This window comes from Artibeus jamaicensis, unplaced genomic scaffold, assembly GCF_021234435.1.
Source record: "Artibeus jamaicensis isolate MK-2021 breed Jamaican fruit bat unplaced genomic scaffold, CSHL_Jam_final contig_797, whole genome shotgun sequence".
NCBI lineage: Eukaryota > Metazoa > Chordata > Mammalia > Chiroptera > Phyllostomidae > Artibeus > Artibeus jamaicensis.
Window position 1 is genome coordinate 4,080,706 of NW_026521977.1, and position 19,392 is coordinate 4,100,097.

General features: G+C 45.1%; 1 protein-coding gene across 9 annotated transcripts in view; it reads left to right on the plus strand.

Annotated features, from left to right (window-relative positions):
- TEAD1 (TEA domain transcription factor 1) overlaps positions 1–19,392 on the plus strand; it is a 249,529-nt gene that overhangs the window by 61,303 nt on the left and 168,834 nt on the right. For all 9 annotated transcript variants that reach the window (XM_037146831.2, XM_037146838.2, XM_037146857.2 and 6 more), the window contains exon 2: positions 12,922–13,177. In XM_037146831.2, the coding sequence (XP_037002726.1) occupies positions 13,021–13,177 (157 nt within the window). In that variant the 5' untranslated portion in view covers positions 12,922–13,020. The remainder of the gene's footprint in view (positions 1–12,921; positions 13,178–19,392) is intronic.

The window sequence follows — 19,392 nt, forward strand, 5'->3', positions numbered from 1 at the left end:
AGAGGTAGATTTCGGAGCCAGTGAGCTCTTTATTTGATTCTAGAGTGTGCCTGAGGCAGTCTTTGTGATTCCTTAGACAAGGATGAATTTGTTAATAGTCATAAAATTGTATTAATATTTTATATTGAATTAAATTGAACAATTATTTATTGTGAGCCAGAGTGGGGATGAGGTACAGAAATAAATGGGACAGAATCCCTGCCTTCTGAAAATTTGCAGCATAGCAGGAAAGAGAGATACATAAGCAGTAATTATTAATTATAGTTACACACATTTGTTCAACAATTATTTGAGAGCCTGTGCCAGGCACAGCTCTGAGGTCTGTGTGCCCACACGTAGCCAGTAGTCTGCAGGCAGTCAGGTTAGTGATGTATGTAATGACTGCCAGTGATCGGGACGGCGGTAGTTTACATGGGTTCTCTCATTCAATCTTTATAATAGGCAGGTAAAATGGTAAGTTTTATTTTGCACAAGAGAAAAAACATCAACACCTGAGACACAGCTGGAAAGTGGAGAGCTCAAACTTCAAAGTCTTTAGGATTCCACAACTTGTGCACCCTCCACATATGTTGAACTGCTTTGCCATGTAGACCCTCCAGTTTTCCCCCCTCCAACTTTAGGGGTCCCCATGAAGGAAAATATTTAGCAAACATTTTCTGAGCCCCAACAATTTGTCTGTACTGAGAGATGTTAAACATAGGAATGTCAAGGAGTTGACTGATGCACCGTGAGACAGTATCTCAGAGAAGTCATGGTGAAGTGTACTAATTGTGCTGTTGGAAGTTTGAGGCCCTGGGGGATGCAGAAGCGACTGGTCTAAGTGGGGAAATCTTCTCAGGCTTCCCAGAGAAGAGGTTGGTGGCTTTGGTCTTGAAGTGACTGTTAGACATTCATTAGGCGGGGTTACTGGTGAGAGTAGCGGCAGAGCAGAGAGACCTGGGGAGCTGAAGGGGTGCAGCAGGCAGCCTGCGGTGTCCGGGCACCTTGGAGTGCTCATGTGGCTAGAATGTAGGGAACTGGACAGGTGTGTGAGAAGCAGACTGAGACCAGGTGGTTAAGACCATGGGTGCCCTATTATGCAGTGGTGTCCTACAGGGGGTGGGGATCTGCTGAAAGATTTCAAATGAGTATATGATAAAAGTCATATTTACATGTTTGGTTAACTTCTCTGACTGCAGAATAGTATGGGAGAGTCTTGCTAACCGTACATTTCCTATGGATTCTGGTTCAGTACTTGTGGCATCAGAGCTGGGGTTTATATTTCTAAGAAGCCACCTGTGTCATCCAGATGTACATCCTGGGTTAGGAACCTGGCAAAACTAGGTTGTTGGCAGTGGTGGATTTAGGTGTGGCGTGGGGATTTAGGTGACATCCCAGCTCAGAGAGAGGGGTAGCGGGGTCCTGTTCTTGAGAGAGGAGCAGAGTGAATGGGTTGGAGAGGAGTGGAGGGATACATCTGAGAGACGAGGGCATACGTAGACATTCTTGGTGACGAGTTGCATCCGAAGGGATGGGGGAAGCCTGGGTTAATGGCCCACCTTTGGGTGCTGCGTCAGCCAGGTTCTGAGTGGAATCCCTCAAGTGGCTGTGGGGTTGGGTTCCCTCACTCAGGACCTGGAAAATCCTTTTTGGGTTTTGATGGGCACTTTTCCAGACAGATCTTAGATGCAGGGAAGTGACTTTGAAGGTTTGTGAGGGACACTTGCAGGCTGGATGTGACGGTTTGGCTATGTTTGCTTTGCCTTTGTGCTTTTTGGCCTCTCAAGTCGCAGCTCATTGGGCTTGAAAGAGAGGGAGAGCTTCGGTGGCTTTGTAGGAGTAATCGAAAATGGATTGTTAGCAGAATCTGTAGAAGGAAGAGATCCTGGAAGGAAATATATAATCCTCCCCCCCCCCCCCCCCAAAGAGATGCCTTCTGTGTGTGTGTGTGTGTGTGTGTGTGTGTGTGTGTGTGTGTGTGTGTGCGCGCGCATGCTTGGGAGCTTTGCCATTTTTACTTGATACCTTTGCTGGAGGTATCAGGACTGAGGCGGGAAGAGTCCTTCAGAACACCCTAGGCCTTGTGGAAGTGAAGGTAGAAGTAAGGCCTGATCTCAGAATTGGATGTTTGCACCTCTCTGCCTGAGGGGTCTCACCCCACTGCATGCTCTTGCAGTGCTTGTGGACCACTCAGTGCTGGTGTTCTGCACACAGTAGGTGCTCAAAGTAATATGTGTTAATTGAATGAATGGCTTATTGTCTAAATGTCTAAAGTGGGGCAATAACTACTCAATTCTCTCGCCTCAGCCAGTTTCCAGCCAAAGTGCCAAAGTTCTTTCCCCTGCTGAAACTGAACTAAGTATAAACCAAGGACCAGGTTTAAATTTGGAGGGCAGGGATGGAGGCCAGTATGAGGCATTCATCGGCCCTCAATTTGCATCCCTCTCAGTGTAAGACCTGTTTTGCAGCTGCTCCTTCACTGTGTCATCATTAAATGGCAGGTTGTATTCAATATTTGTCACTTGCAGGGTGGGGACTCAGTTGTATCAGTGAACACTGGGAGCAGGGGGACATTGGTGAACACGCAATGTCATGTATTTTGGGTTGGGTGGTATGTTGGCTTGTGTGGGCATTAGCTGGTGTTTGCACACTGTGTGAGCATAAGCATTGTAGTCCCCACGCAGGGTCCAGGGATGATCACACTGTCAGCACACAGGCCTCTTTAGGGACCAGGGAAATAATGGAAAGTGCTTGAAGACAAAGTCTGATGAGCTCTTATTGTAAGAGCTGAGTGACTGGGTCCCTAGCAGAGCTAATCGTCCTGTGGCTCTGGGCTGTTTAAACAAGCACACCTGTATAAACTGTCATTGTCATCTGGTGCATTAAAGCGCCTTCCTACATTTCAAATCCTTAAGGGATATGCCACATTGTAACACTTGAATTCGGAGAACTCTTCTGGCCTTGGGACACATTGAAAGTGTTTTTGCTTAAAACATTCTGATTTCAAATTTATGAAATTATTTGTTTGTTTCCCCCAGTTCCTTGTTGCCTTTGTATGAAACAGTGCGGACCTTCCGTCACAACCCGGGAGGTCTCTTGCGACTGGGCCAGACACTCTCCCAGCCTCTGCCCCACCGTTTCTGCTTTCTTGCTTTGCCCTTTCTTCGCCACTCCTCCTCCACGGGTACCTTCTCTGAACAGGCCTCCCTGCTGGAGCCTCAGGGCCAGCAGGGCACCCTCGCTGCGAAGCTCTCGTGGGTGCGAGCAGAATCCACTCCTGTTTCTGAGCCCCAGGAGCACTCTGTCCATTCCTCCACTGACATTGTGTATTCATTCATTTGTCCGCTCATTTATTGAGTCAGGGACCCACCATGGAGACATCCATTTAGTCATTGTTTTGGGGGAACATTTACTACATACCAGATAATCAGTTAAATGTCCAGGACAGAAAAATGATCAAAGGCATGGATCTCACAGACCCACAAACAAGGGCGACAGATGCACGAATCGTGCCTACGCAATGAATGAGCAAAGGTGCTACCTGCGGAATGCTGAGAAGGTCGGGAGGTCATTGGGGAGAGGGCAGGGGACGTTTCTTACCCAAGGGGCTTGCGGTCCTGAGGGATAATTTACTTACCGGTCTTGCTGGAAGGGTTCTCCTTGAGGGCAGGAAGGGTAACACATTTATTCATCTCCATCGCCTGGTGCATGGGAGGGGAATGTGGGAGAGGAGCATAATTATAAAACAAATAATTTCCCTGTCTCATTTCAGAATGAACTTAAGGCAACTTGCTAGGATGAACTTAAAATAGTGTACATTGAAAGTGGGGAAAAGAAGGAAGAAAAAGAAAGGAGTAGAGGTAGGGACCTAAAGTGGATTTTGGAATGAAACCAAACTCGCCGACTAAAATAACCTCTGCACTTTCTCCGAGGGGCCTGCCAGAGCGGCCCCACGCACCCTGGCGGCCAGCAGGTAAAGCCAAGGCCTGGCCAGCTGACCACAAGGTACAGCACACACAGTGTTGTGTTTATTATCAAGCTTTCCTTTGGGGGGTTTTGTAGAGAGCAACCTGTGTGATGTGATGAAGGACACCCAACATCCTTGTGGGAAAACCCAGAGACTAATTCATAGGATGGTTCTTAGTATGCTGATGGTATCGCATAAAAGCATAATTTAATAAAAGCAACTATTCGGAGTTCCTGGAAAAAACTTTCTCTAATGTAACTGGGATCAGAAAGGTACTGAAAGAAACAGATTCGTTCTGTCTGTCCTGTGTTGTCCCACTTTTACCCAGTATTAATGCTACATGCCCCTGCCCTCGGTCCTAGAGGTCACACAAGCTTTATTTCTGCTCCCAAGGAGTTTTGTGATCATGTTTTGGGACTCAAAAAATACTCGTGCACGATTGAAGTAGCTTATCTGGATTTGTGTGTCCCAACCCGATAGAAATGGGTATGTCAGGGCAGACAGGCCAGACTCAACATCCCCACACACGAGTGATGTTCTGATTGCTGATGGTCGTGATGACGGAAAGGGACCAAACGTGTCATGATGAATTGTGTTCTTGGTTATTCCGAGTTGACAGGAAACTGGAGTTTTTTCCTTCTGGGCAGGCTGGAGCTTAAATTCTAGATTCTCTGATGTGATTGCTGATGAGATCCATGTGGGTCAGTTGGATCTTTAGAGAGCAGCTGAAAGCCAGTGTGTGTAACCCAGGACTTGGACTTCATACATAGTTCAGCCCTTTATAAAATGCCACCTTGGTTCTAGTTTTCCTGGTTGATTGTCTTATAACCTAATCCAAAGTAAACTGCGTACTTACCGCTTACCACTGTCCCCAGCAGGCCGTCTCAATACTCCCGGTTAGAATGTAAGATGGTCAGAATGAGAGAGCCATCCTAAGCCCTAGAAACTGCAGAAGGTGGTCCAGGACCATCTCTCTATGTGGAGTAGAGAGGGCTTCTCTTGAGGAAGCAGAATTAGAATTTTGAATCAGCCAGAGAAACTACGTCTGGGCAGGTCACCTGCTGGGACTCGGAGTCAGTCCAGAGCCAGCATGTTGTCAAGTTGGCTGTCAACAGGCTGTGTAACGTTGAGTCTCCACTGGCCTTTTGTAAGAGAGGCGACACCTTGGGCAGGGCCCACAGGCACCGGGGAAGTAGCACTCTGACTGTCTGAGGCCTGTTTGTAGGCATTGCCTTGGGCATGGGATGGGCTGGACCCTCCTGAAATGCTTGTCTTAAGGTTCGGCTAAAGGTATCGTTTGTATTTATCTCGCATGTTTATTATATCTTTTAAAATATGAACTGTCCACATTTGATTTTGAATTTGTACTCATTGTCATTTAAAATGCTAAGGTATTGTGATAATCTGGTGAATTGTACCAACTAAGAAAGTGATGGTATCCATAATTTAGTGACTAAAGAGTATTATTTTCTTGGTATTTTTCTCTGTTTTTAGTAAGCAGTGTGATTGGTGAGTGTATTTCAAATATATGCTCACTCTATACACCTATTGGAATTGGGCAGTTAATTTGGGGTTTTCTTTTACTGTTACATCTGGGCAGGGGCTTCCATGTTTCCCTTTCAAATGCTTGCTGACAACTGCTCCCTGCTAACTGTGGCATTTTTTTCTCTTGGAGCAGGAAAGAAACTTCTGTTTCCGGGTCGGAAATGTGTTTCCTGAGGTTAAGTTGTCCACCTCCCAGGATCCATGACTCAGCCTGCAGGTCATGTCGTCCAGCACATGCTCCCCTTGCGCGTGCACTGTTTGGAGGTCCGATTTTTCACTTTGGAACAGTCAGATGGAATGCACTGCCCGGACCTGGGTCATTGGCGGTGTCCTTTTGAGGAGTTCAGCGATGAAGGAGAGCAGTGATTAGCTGGACTGGTAGTGGTGATAAGGGGAAGGAGGAGGCGAGAATTTCTGTTCTGAAAGGCTAACAGATTCATTAGGGGGATAGGGAACTTGATTCCCCTAAAGGCTGGTAATACAGAGCTGCATAGCATGAAATCAATCAGAGCCTTTCTTGAGCTGTCACCTGGGCAAGTACTTAAATCTGATGGAGCAGAGAATTAGGGCATCTCAGGAGGGCGATGCTAAGTCCTCTAATGAGGTACCCAGCATCAGGAGCTTGGTGAAGAGGTATTGGCCTGGTGATGAATCCTGTTGATAGGGAAGTGAGTTTTGAAATGAGAAGGAGTAATTATCCACTCCTTCCTGCTGAAATTAGAGGGAACCTATTGGCATTTAGAGTATATGACACCAAGGTTCACTGGCTGGTATTGGCTGCACAGCAGATGGGGACTCAATTCTCAGCATCAGCATCCTGAAAGTTCTGCTCCTTCTTTGACAGTGACTTACATTCTATCGTCCCGTCCCTCTGGAGGCTGCCTTCAAAGTCCAGGCTGCCAGTCCTCATATTTCACAAGCCACTTGTTAGCAAGTTTGGCTAGTGTCTGAAGTGGTAGGAAAATAATAACCTGTCCCACTTTACATATGCAAAAGCAATTAACCGCCATTAGTGCCTGACATTCCTCCCAACTACCCAGGGAGGTGAATCAGTATCATTACTCTTCATTAAGAATTAATTAGTCTGTGCTTGATGGTGTCAGTCATGGACAAAGCTGAGACTTCAGCACTGCCTGCATTCCCTCCCTTTGAAGTCCAGCCTACAGCTAGTGAGCGTGTAGTGGGAGTCTGATAGTGGATGTGTCTCTCTCTGGAGGAATGACTTCTAGATTCAAAATCTGTAAAGTATTTGTAGACCTCTGGACCTCATAAGGTGGGGGTCATACCCAGCAAGGGTGGTGCAATGATTAAGTAAGATCCTGTAGGTGAAAGCTTCAGAAATTGTGCTTGAAATCGATAACTGGGAAAAGGTTGAATTTGGATTTGAGGCACCAGTTCACATTGGAAGTAAAGCTTCTTTATTCGTAGTCTTTTTGTTGGAGGGCAGCCTTTCTATTAGAGAAAAATTTGAGCTTTCACTAAGATCACAGTGAACTTTGAGTCATCAAATGCTTGGTTAAGTTGTCTCCTACAAATGCCATTTCAACCATGTGCTTCTTTTTCTTTAAACCCTGAAGTGGCTTCCACCTGTGCTTGTTTTCACATTCTCCCGAGTGCTTAGAAATCTTTTTTTCTTAGCTCTGCTCTCAGTGCGACTCCTTGTATATCACCTTTTTCACTCACCTACTCACTCAAATGTGTCTTGCTACCATTTTTTACCTTTTTGAATCCTTCTTGGCTACCTCTTCAGTTTCTGGTCTTATGCCCTCACCAATTTGCCTGCTGTACAGCTTTTCCTAAAGCTGTCACCTTCTGGTTTTTGTTCTCTCTGGTGTCCCAAAGACAGGGGAAAGCAGAGGTAATGGTACCGTTCCACTCAAAATCAGGTTTGTTTATGGTGGAAGCAGCTTACCTGGTAGAGGACCTAAACTGTATTTGCTCCTTCAACACAGAAGGACTGTTGCTTGTCAATAATCATGACTAATAATTAAGAAATTGGATCAGACAGCCAACTCTTGGTTCTTCAAACTGGGCCAGACTTATACCTGTCCTCTTACATCTTCCTAATTGGGGTGTTTCCTGTGGACTCTCACTACTCATTAGAACCTTGGCCAGAGTCAAGGTGCAGCTTGGCGATAAATTTAGTCATGTTATCAAAGAATGGTCATGTCATCTTGTTGTTAGTTTAATCTTTCTTTCTTTGAGTATTTATTATGCCAGGTGATCTGCTAGCCCTGGGGATACTCTGGTGAGTCTAAGAGTCCCCACCCTCAGGGACACAGGAGTGTGGATGGTGGGGGAAGCAACAATAATAATAAACCAACTTACTAAGTTCTGTTATAGGTTGAGTTTATGGAATCACAAGGTGATGGATGACAAACACAAGGTAATGGATGACCAAGTGGGCCTCCTTCAGTGTTAATCACAGAAATTGAAGCACATAGGGGCTACCCGTACCCTGTGGTCCCATGTTACTCAGGTCGAGACTGAGTCTTAACCCCTAGTCCAGCTCTTTTCCTTTTGCCTCATACAATGTTAAGACATTGGCTAAAACAAGCTGTATGGTTTTTTTGTGACCTGCATATTCAGTATCATTTCATTAGTCATAAGGGTTAGTTAAAACAACTTCTAAAATTTTATTTATTAATTTTTGAAGGGAGGCGGAAAGAGAAACATCGATGTGTTGTTCCACTTATTTATGCATTCACTGTGCCCTGACCGGGGACCAGACCTCCAGCCTTGGCATATTGGGGTGATGTTCTGACCAAATGAGCTACCCAGCCAGGGCTACAACTAACCCTTTATTGAAGAGTTCTCAAATCACCCATAAGTGGGTGAGATGCTTCCATTATGAGAGACCCACAGGAATCAAGGTGAAGGGGGCAGCACGTTCCTGTGTCCTGCGTCATATCCCTTGTGCGTACATCCGTGAATCGAGTTGGTATCAGGAACACCTGTATTTGACTCTCTCAGTTCCTTCTTCCCTCAGGCCCTTCTATTAAAATGTAGATTAGTGAAAAATACACATGATGTCATTCCACTGCACTTATGTTACTCTTTTTGGAGTGTCAGTGGGTAATTACAAAAGAATGATCTATTTAGGAAGTGTTGCATTGGGGCAGTTAGCAGGAATATATGGGTCCTTGTTAACAGATCTCTTTGGAGTTTACTTTGGTGTGTCTAGGAAGAGTTTCAGGGGGAAAAAAAGAGTTTCTAGAAAAGTGTTAATGATGAAAGCTGAGGCACATGGAGTCCATTGATATATAGCAGGTTTTCAGCAATGAGAGTTCCCTTCTGCTTTCCTTTTAGCCATTCATTTCGATTTGGGGTATTTGCTTGAACCAAACTTCCCAGAAGAATATAAAATTATTGAACCCGTGAATATAAGTTTAGATTTAGATAAGTATTAAAAGTAACAGGGTTTTTACAAATTTCCAAATTTCCATTTAGTCATCTGAAGACCATAAGAAGGTAGATCCTTTTAAAGTTTATTTCCCAAAGGGGAAGCCATTAGGAAATCACCTGTACTTCTCCACCATCCCAATATCAGTGGGTATGTGGGCACCACAGAGTCCGTATCACTGTCTAGAAATAATGGACTGGAAAATAAATGAACATCTGGTCATGGTTATACAGATGACAGAGCACCTCCGCTCATGAGGTCTAAGTCTTTAAGGCAACCCTGTCGGATAGAGGCCCTCCACCCCCCAATGATTTTTCTGTGTTAAGATGGAATTTAATTCATTATCTCCATTCTACGAAGAAAACCCGAGCTTCTGAGAGATTAACTACTTCAGTCTGGACTGTGTAGCTAGTGGGAGAGGCAGGTTTGGAATTCAGATCAGTTTGAACCTCAGTATCATGTTCTCCCTCCACCCCCCAGTTTTGTATTGTTCTTTATTTACTGAAGTGAAAGTTAACTCCCTTGCTCAAAGGAGGGATGAGGAGGTGAGGGCATGAGCTCTACAGGCACAGATATCCTATGCATAATGCACGTAATTAGATCTTATTGTTGGCAATAAGCAGATCATTCTTGCTATGCATTTGGAAGCCAGGTAGATTGGGTGGTAGTTAACCAGTGCCGCACACTTTCAGGACACTCCTCATGTGTGGCCGATACTGTGAACTACTATGTACAAGGGCAGTTTCCAGGATGAGGTGGATTTTGAGCCAGGCTGGAAGGGCCCTGAGGGACGGAATGCCAGAATGGTTATTTCGGTATCTAGTATGGGGAGCTTTTTTCAGCCAGCCCCAGTCTTATGATTGGAAACTCTCTGCCCATACGGGGCCTCATCTTACAGTTGGGTTGTAAAACCAAGGGCCTGTATAACTCTGTGGATTATGTATCTGGCCCTGTTCCAGAGGAGGTAATTCCATCTTGCTGAGCTTCACTTGACCATATTGCCAGAGCCTGGACACAGAGTTCTTCCATTTGCAATAAGTGAATAAAAACACGGGGGGTATTTAGAACAGTGCCTGTGCTTACTAACGGGTTGGCTTAATTAATGCTAATATAATACTGCATTCCCCCAAACAACCAAGGGCAAGGGCGTGTGGCTCCTAGCTTCAGAGTTAACTTCAAGGGGTCGTCTGTAAGACTCTACTGTCTGTCTTTAAGGCAGTCCATCCCTGGCTGAGTAGTTCTACCAGTGGGAACTTTTTTCTCCTGTTGAGCCAGAATCACCTTAGAACTTCTACAGGATGGGTCGGTGCCCTCTCCATGTGGCAGATGGCTCTTTAGAGGACGTTCAGTGTCTAAACACTAAACCTAGCAATTATGACTCAAAAAGATCTTACCAGATTCTAGCCATGGGTTTAAGCTAAAATAATGGAATTTAATATGAATAAATATAATCTCCTGCTTTCAGCTCCTAAACCAATTGTACCAGAGAAGAGAATTCAGGAATAGCGCTTAGAGCGCAGGAGCTTAGAGGATTTATGGATCATCGTCAGTCCCCGAGTGTCGGTCATTGAGGGCCCTGGACAAAGTGGGTTGGGTTCCTGAAGGCCGAGCCAGTGTGGTGTGCTTTGTCTAGTCTAGGACACAATCAGGAACCCAGGGGCTGCTCCTGTCTTATGGAACTGGGTGTTTTGGTAGGAGATTTGCTTCTGCAAGGGATGAGTTAGTGTAGAAGTTAACCTGGACATGGGTTTTAGCCCAACAGGTGAGTGAATTTCAACTTGTCAGTGCAAAGGGAGGTGGTTTGGGGGAGGTAGTGGGTTTCTTGTCACTGGTGATGTTCAAGTGTAGACTGTATGACCAGTTGAGAAATGTCAGAGGGGTATTTCTAGCATCGGATTAGGGGGGTGTTGGTGTGTTTTGGTCTGAAGACTCTGAGGCTCTCAGTGATATGGTAATCTTCTTTTTATGCAAGTAAGTTTCCCCCGGTCCCTTTACCCGCCCTCCCTGTCCTGGATTCCCTCCCTCTCCCATAGTGGTTGAGTGCTAGACACACCTCACTCTTCGCCTTAAAATGTGGCTCCCGGGAGTGAATTCGCACTTCCCCGAGCTGCTCAGAGCTCAAGGACTGGCCTGTGTGTTTGTGTCTGTTGTTTTGTTTTTGTTTGTTTTGTTTTTTGGGGGGTGAAGTGGCGAGGGAGAAAGATAGTGGGCTAACACTGCTCAAAGCGTTCACTCGTATTCTCATAATTTCTCCAATAAACTGCTTTGGAGCTAGAACAGACTCTAGGGGAGCTTGCAGCTCAGCTTGAATTTTATAAGACTCTTAGATTCCAACAAAAAATGTAATAATTTGAGAATTCAAAAGGCCCATACTGCAGGCATTGGAGAGTTCATCTGGGGGTCAATCACAAAAACCTTTTTTGTGGCATAATTTATACCTCAACATTTGGCAGTTTTTAAAGTCCTGTGTCAATGTACATGTGTTGGTAAGAAGTAGTAAATATTTTGCTGACAAGTTCTTTGAATGATGGATCTGTGGCAGCATTTAAAGGCAGACAACCTGTTTTTTTTTTTTTTTTAATCCAGGTGCTGCCAAATCCAAAAAGCTGTCAGGATACAAAGCCAACATCACCCACTAGTTATACCATTAATTGTGTAATGCTCATGTGCCTCAGAGTTTTTGCACCTGGGATCTGTTGCCATATACCAGTGGGGGAGGGCAGGGGAAAGGGACACAACTGGGAGGGAGAGGGGAAGCAGGCAGACTGCTTGCTCTCAGGTGACTGCCTTGGAGCACTGAGCAGTCCCTGGTGCCCGGCGGGGCTGCCAGCACCTGCTCCCCTCCCAGCTGCCTCTGCTGTAACGCTGCGTGGACTTGATGGGGCAGAAGGCAGGGGGCAGCAGTGGTCCCACTAAGCTCTCTCTGCTAAGGCCCTGTGTCTACCTTCTTCGATTAGTCCCCAGGAGCAATTCCCTGCTTTTCAGTAAAGCCTTTGAATTAATGATCTGATGCCTTTTCAACAAAGGAATATTGATATGTTAGCGTGTGGACAGCAGGGGGTACTGGATTAGATCATTTTCACATTGGTGTTTGGGCCAGTTTGACATTTGTTTGGAAGGCTTAGCCTTTTAAGACCATAGGTTTCATGCATAATTTAAGGGAATAAATCTTTGAGAAAGATTTCTTTTGGTTCCGTAATCTTCAGTGCTACAGAGAAATAAATGAAAGTCTCCTCCGTGGTTTTCTTATGGTCAGAAATTCCTGGTAGGCTACCAGATGAAGCGCCCATGGAGGTGTAAAACAGTTTTTTCCATAAGTGTGCTGGCCACTTGTAGCTGTCACAGAGAAGGCAAGAAAGTGGATGACTTGGTCCCTGCCTCAGGGTTACCATATAGAAGCTCAGAGTGGCCAGGTGACTGGACTGTGCAGGATCCAAGTCCCACAGAGAAATGCTGTGGACCAGCAGGTCCAGGTCAGCTGCCGCTGCTGTATGAACACAGTGAGTATTCGGGTTAACAAAGTAATCGTCCTTCTTCCTTCCTGCCACCATCTTGCATCTTGGTGATCTTAGTGACAACTATTAGGATGATCTAACTTTCAGAGTTATTATGTCAATTGCCATAGTAAGGGCAGACTTTTTTTTAAATTTTATTTTAAATGAAATTGTTCTTCTGTGGAGATGTGATTATCATTGAGCTAAGCGCTCCTGGTAGATAGTAGGCATTTAGTAAATGATTTTGTTTGGTTCTCTGTGAATTTGCATCTTGGAGTGAGTCCTGTTCTTGGATGAAAACTTCCTCTCCTCTGCAAAGATTATACAGCTGTCTGCCGGTGCATTTCTGTATTGAGTTCCTAACACGAATACATAAAGAAATAAGCCACTTGGATTTCAGAGTTCCATATTCTCTGTGAGAAGTCATTCTTCAAGCAAAGCGGCCAACTGAAGAATGTGCAGTGAAACTAGTAGGAGCAGTATGTCGGTGGTTACCTTGTCCTTCTCACATTGTCTTCTGATTTCTCTCTTAGGTTTATTTTCTTGAAAACGCTCCAGGCCTCGGCTTGGAAAATCCAACCGCCAAAATTGAGCCCAGCAGCTGGAGCGGCAGCGAGAGCCCTGCCGAAAACATGGAAAGGATGAGTGACTCTGCAGATAAGCCAATTGACAACGATGCTGAAGGGGTCTGGAGTCCTGACATTGAGCAGAGCTTTCAGGAAGCCTTGGCTATCTATCCACCATGTGGAAGGAGGAAAATCATCTTATCAGACGAAGGCAAGATGTATGGTAAGTGGTCTGGAATGCTCCTTTGGAACACTGCAACCTTTTCTTGCAGTAAAGGATCATTGTAGCTAGCCTTATGCTTAGAGCTGCTCATCGTATTGTGTAGAGCAATCTTCGCAGAATTTTAGTTGGCCATACAAGGGACTAAGTCTCAGCTAAAGAGGAGAATCACTAAAGGATCTTTGGGCAATTGTTCCCTGAGGGTTTCTCTTCTTTTCCAAGCTCAGTGGCATCATATCAAAAGCTCTGGAGGTGTAGGTGGAAACATAGACAGTTGCAATGGCATTTGCAAGTACTAGTGTGGGGACCGGTTCTTCAGAGTGCACGCCCAATCAAAAGGAGGCATGGCTCCTTAGCTCCAGATAACTGAAATGGGGGTCTGGTGCTGCCAGATCTCTTACCCGCCCCCCACCCCCAGACAGAGCTAGCAATCTAGATATTTGCATAGGAAGTCTCATTTATAAAAGTCAGCACTTTTTCCTTTTTTTTAGTATAACCCTGTATAGGCTAGTTAGAACATATATACGGCTTAATCAGACTTTTAAACCACCATTTTGCAGCTTTGTTGACAGTTTGCAGTTGAATGGTAGTCAGGGCATCAACTCCTCCTCCCAGGCTTTTCTCACCCATCTGCCCTTCTAGGTGGGGATGCCAGGCAGTGTGTTCTGAGGGAAACTCCACGAGTGTCTGAGAGGGCAAGGCTGGTTGACCAGATGGCCCGGGATGCTGAAGCCTGGAGTCTGTGTGCTAGGTTTGGACATTTCCCACTTCTTCCACTAAGGCTTCTAGTTTCAGACCTGTACTCTTTGGCTGCTTACCTATTAGGAAGCAGATGGCAGGTGGTTGCTTGTACATTCTGCTTGTCTAATAGGTACATTGAGTTGCCAGAGTGTGCACAAGAGCTGAGTGTAAAGAGATGCAAACAAATAACCTAAACTCGAAGAGAACCGGCTTAGCAACCTGCCTGAGGTTGTTAACTTATCACAAGTGTGGTTTATTTCTAACTAATTTGAAAGCTTGTTCATAATAGGGTATTGTACCTTTAATACTGTGTCTCCTCTATCAGGAGCCGTAGGAGGCTGGAACTCAAACTAGCACACACTACTAAGGAGAAAGCAGATGGTGGTGCAGCTGCCACCAGCTGTGCCCCCATTCCCCCCTCCCCCTCTCCAACTTGGATGATGTAATGGAAACAAGGAATATTTCGCTTTCTGCAGCACTGGAGTCTCTAAGCTTGTCTGTGTCACACACATGGGGGCAGAGAGAGAACCCAAATGCTGAACCCAACTTCAGCATTTGTTTTATGCTCTCATGTGATCCGCTGTAGCCAGAGAAGTTTCTCTGGGTCTCCTGAAATGGTCGGGGTGAAACGTCTCAGCTGCTGTGGGTAGAAACTCTCAGACCTTTAATTTTCTCTCCGTTTGTATCTTTCCTGGCTGCTTGTCCTCAGCCTGTATTTGCTTTCAGGGTCTCATCTTTATGCCTAAAAATGTAGTGTCCCCATTTTAAAGGCAGAGAAAAGCACTTTAATCTTCAAGCCTTCTTTGAAACTGATTTTATCATGAGTAGTGAGGGTGGCTTCAGGCCACTTTACCTTGTACAGCTCCCATTTGTTTACCCAGAAATTGTTGTAACCAAAAATACTGGCCTAGTATTGGAAACCCTGGTGGAGAGCAACTATGTCCCTTCATTTCTCACAGGGCGCACTTGGAAAGGCAGTGTCCCTTTAGGTTGCAGGGCTAAGAACATAATTCAAAACAAAAGTTAATCTTTTCATCTTCAGTTTTGTTTTCTCTGTTGAGTGTACTTTTTAGGTAGCAGCCATGGTTGATACAACCAGTTTGCTGATAACTTGTATCATAAATATAATTTTTTGTTTGCAAAAACAACTGTGTAAGAGCTCTTGTTGGTAATTGGATGTCAGAGGCAGCTGGCTAAGAAACAACTGTGAGAAGGTTTCACATCTACCAGCAGTGAACTCAGACAGTCCTACCCCTTGGTCTGCGTCTCAGTTTTTCCCCTGTAAGAAAAGAGGGTGAAGTAGATCATGTTCATGGATCCTTGGGATATTTCCGTTTTATGAGATGTGATTTTGTGACGCATCTCAGTACAAGTGATCAGTTCGTTGACAAACATGTGGTGCTAGTTGTCGGAGCATGTCCTTGATACCCATGGTCATCAGCTCCTGACGAGATGCTCTTTATGGACAGTTCCTTTTTTCCCTTAAATTGGCCTGCCATTTATTGGCTGTGTCGGTGACCAACCTGATTTAAAATTGGGGCCATCTTTTTGAGCAAGCGGCATTAGGAGTTATAGCTGCAGGTCGTGTGTCCTGATGTGGGGGGTGCAGGAGATGCATTTGCTGCAGTGGCCCTAAAGCCACCTGACTCCAGACAGCTGCCCCGAACTTACTCTCCCCACAGAGCTTTGCTTCTACCACAACTTTGGAAGGCAGTATGGTAGTCATCTGGGCTGTGGAGAGTGGAGAGTGGACTCCTTAAGAACTGCCCTGGAGCTGCCTGTGACCGGCTTGTGACTTTGAAGATGAGCAAAGGTTGAGTCGGGAGCCCCCAGAATGAGGCCCGAGCCACTCGGGGATGGAGTCATGGGAGCACTGTGGGCCAGAGCTACTGTTTTTTGGCGTGCGGCCTGTTCCCCATCCTACCATAAGTGAATCAGGACACAAACCAGACCGGGAGTCGAGGTTTCTTGAGGTCCAGAGTGCATACTTTCTCTCTTAAGCATTTTGAAAATGAAAACATTGAAAGCATTTTGGATTCCATGGAGTAAAATCAAAATAATTTAATGGCTTTTAGTGAAATACCAAGTGTTTTTGACCTGAGGGGGTTATTTTGATATTTCTGAGCATTTGTAGAGTGCATTGTGATGTCACTAATCCTGAGCTATGGGAGAAGCAAGGTCAAGTGCAGCACTGATTTATTTTGGTAATGAAATTTCCTCTGTGGTTGGCAGTAGGGCAAATGCAATCTTATATTGGGGAAGAAGAGAAAGCTCTCTTTATGATGAGGTTTGGGCCATCAGAAGAGATGGCTTACATCCCTGGTTCTGTAGGGAAGCTGAGACACTTACAGTCGGTCTCCATGTGGACAGATTACTTCTGTCTTTGGCTCCGTATGTGTGGACAGTTGTTCTTAGGGGTCATTAGAAGGAGGATGAGACCTCTTCAATCTTGTTCCTGAGAGCTTGCATACTCATTCTCTTTCACTGTGTTTTCCTTTCTTTTTCTTTCCTTTTTTTTTAAAAAAAAATACTGAATTTATTGGGGTGATGCTGGTTAATAAAATTACATAGGTTTCAATTATGTAATTCTTTTTTAAAAAAAGATTTTATTTTTATTTATATTTAGAGAGAGAGGAAGAAAAGGAGAGAAACATCAGTGTGTGGTTGGCTCTTGCGTGCCCCCAAGTGGGGACCTGGCCTGCAACCCAGGCATGTGCCCTGACTGGGAATCGAACCAGCGACACTTTGGTTTGCAGCCTGCACTCAACCCACTGAGCTACGCCAGCCAGGGCTTCAATTATATAATTCTGTAATATATCATCTGTATATGTATTGTATGGTGTAGTCACCACCCAAAGTTAAGTCTCCTTCCTTTACCATTTATCCCTCTCTTCCCTCCTCCTACTCCCCTTTCCCTCTGGTAATGTCCGTACTGTTGTCTATGTCTGTGAGGTGTTCTCCCCCCATAATTCTTTCACCTTTTTAACCCAGCCCTCCTGCTCCTCTCCCATCTGAAAATCGCCAGTCTGTTCTCTGTATCTACGAGTATGTTTTTCTGTGTTTCTATTTTATTTGTTTGTTTGTTTGTTTTTTTCATTAGATTACACATACAAGTGAAATCTTGTGGTGTTTGTCTTTCTTTGACTGGCTTATTTCACTTAGTGTCATATTCTCTAGGTTCATTCATGCTATCACAGAAAGGTAAGATTTTATTCTTCTTTAATATTTTATTTCTTTTTTTTATTTTTAGAGAGAGGGGAAGAGAAGGAGAAAGAGAGGGAAAGAAACATCAATGTGTGGTTGTCTCTCACGTGGCCCCCACTGGGGACCTGGTCTGCAACCCAGGCATGTGCCCTGGCTGGGAATCAAACCAGCAACCCTTTGGTTCACAGCCCGTGCTCAATCCACTGAGCTACACCAACCAGCCAGGGCTAGATTTTATTCTTTTAAATGGCTGAGCAGTATTCTATTGTGTAAACGTGCCACAGATTTTTTGTCCACTCATCTCCTGATGGACACTTGGGCTGCTTCCAGATCTTGACTAATGTAAATAACGCTGCAGTGAGCATAGGGGAATTTATATTCTTTCAAATTAGTGTTTTGAGTTTCTTCAGATATATTCCCAGAAGTGGAATTGCTGGGTTACAAGGCAGTTCCATTTTTAATGTTCTGAGGTATATCCCCAGTGCTTTCCACAGTGGCTGCACCAACCTGCACTCCCACCAGCAGTGCCTTGGGACTAGGGTTCCCCTCTCCTCATCCTTTCCAGCACTCGTTGTTTGTTGATTTATTGATTATGGCCATTCCTACGGGTGTGAGGTGATATCTCATTGTGTTTTTAATTTGCACATCTCTGATGATTAGTGACATTAAGCATCTTTTCATAGGTCTATTGGCCATCTGTATATCCTCTTTGGAGAAGTATCTATTCACGTCCTTTGCCCATTTTTAAATTGGATCATTTATTCTTTTGGTATTGATCTGTATATTTTCTTTTCCTATTTTACACAGCTGTGTATCTCTCTGGTAGAAAATTGTGGAGGAGATAGCAGGAGGACAAGATGGGAGAGAAGTTCTTGATCAGCAATTGTCTGGAATTGCATTTGACAGGAGCAGACCTTAGTTTAAAGCAAGACAGAAGAAAACAATGAACCATGAGAATGCCCAGATGTGTGTCTGTGGCAACTGAAAACCCTAATCTGGCTATGTAGTCATGTATTTCCCAGAATCAAGCCAGGGTAGGGACAGGAGCTAATATTCAGTGATTGCTTCCTTTACAGACAGAAAAGCACAGCACTTCAAGTCTTGCACTTTGACATTGATATGAATCCTAGCCCAGCCATTTGTTGGTATCAGACTTTGGGCAAGCTGTTCTTCTTTTGTCTGGCTCCATTTTCTCAATTGCAATAGGGTTTTAAATAGATCCTGTTTCAGTGGATTATTATAAGAATTAAAACTAATTGTGATCTAAGATCTCCCCTACCATGTTTGAACAATGGCTGGTGCACACTGAAAGCTATAAGAGTGTTTATGAACTAAAAACAAGTGTTCTCTGCCATGTGCTGGATTACATATAATTTCCATCTAATGCTCCCAGCACCATTTTGGGGTGGATATTATGAACCCCACCTTGTAGGTGAGGAAGCTGAGGCTAGGAGGGGTAAAATGACTTACACATGATCATTATAAATGGCAAAGCTAGAAAGCTACAAATCCAGGCCTTTCTGACTCTAAAACCTGGGCTCTTTCCATTGGGTTTTCATTCCTTCCTTGGTGGCAGTCATTATATATTAATCCAGAAAGTAAGTACTGTGCGCCGCCTGTATGTCAGCCCTGTGCTAAGGGTTGTCAAGGACACAACCCTTAGACAGACATGGCCCCTGCCCTCATGGAGCCATCACAAGTTCATTTGCAGGAAACACTGACCTGAGGTCAAGGCTGTGTGCCAGAGCTTTCTGGGAAGTCTGAGGGCCCTTTGAAGATGGTCACCTTCTACGTAGCCTTTTGCAGCCTGTTCTTGGCCACAGATGTCCAGGGCACCTGGCCCAGTTGCTGGCAGGAAGAAAGCTCCTCAAATGACACAGCAGGACGATCCTAGATCACAAGGCTGGCCTTGATGGTGGCCAGAAAGATGTCTGGAAGATTCTGGTGCCCTAGGATGCTACAGGCAGCCGGGGAAGAACAATGGCTGGACAGTGACTTTCCCTTCTTTCTGAGCAGATGCCTTCAGGTTCTTACTTCGCACAGGTCCTGGGATGACCTCTTTCTTGCTGGGATGCCAGGCCTACAGAGCTGTACCCTACAGAGCTGAGTTGTGAGGTCTGGAGAAGGTGAGGAGGAAGGTACCTCTGGGCCAGGCTTCCCCGATTGCTGCCCTTGCTGCCCTGAGACCTGCCAGTCAGGGAAGCACAGGACTTGGGGTTGCCCCTTTGCTTACTTCATTCAAACACAGCACAGGAGAGGGAAGGGGGCCCTTT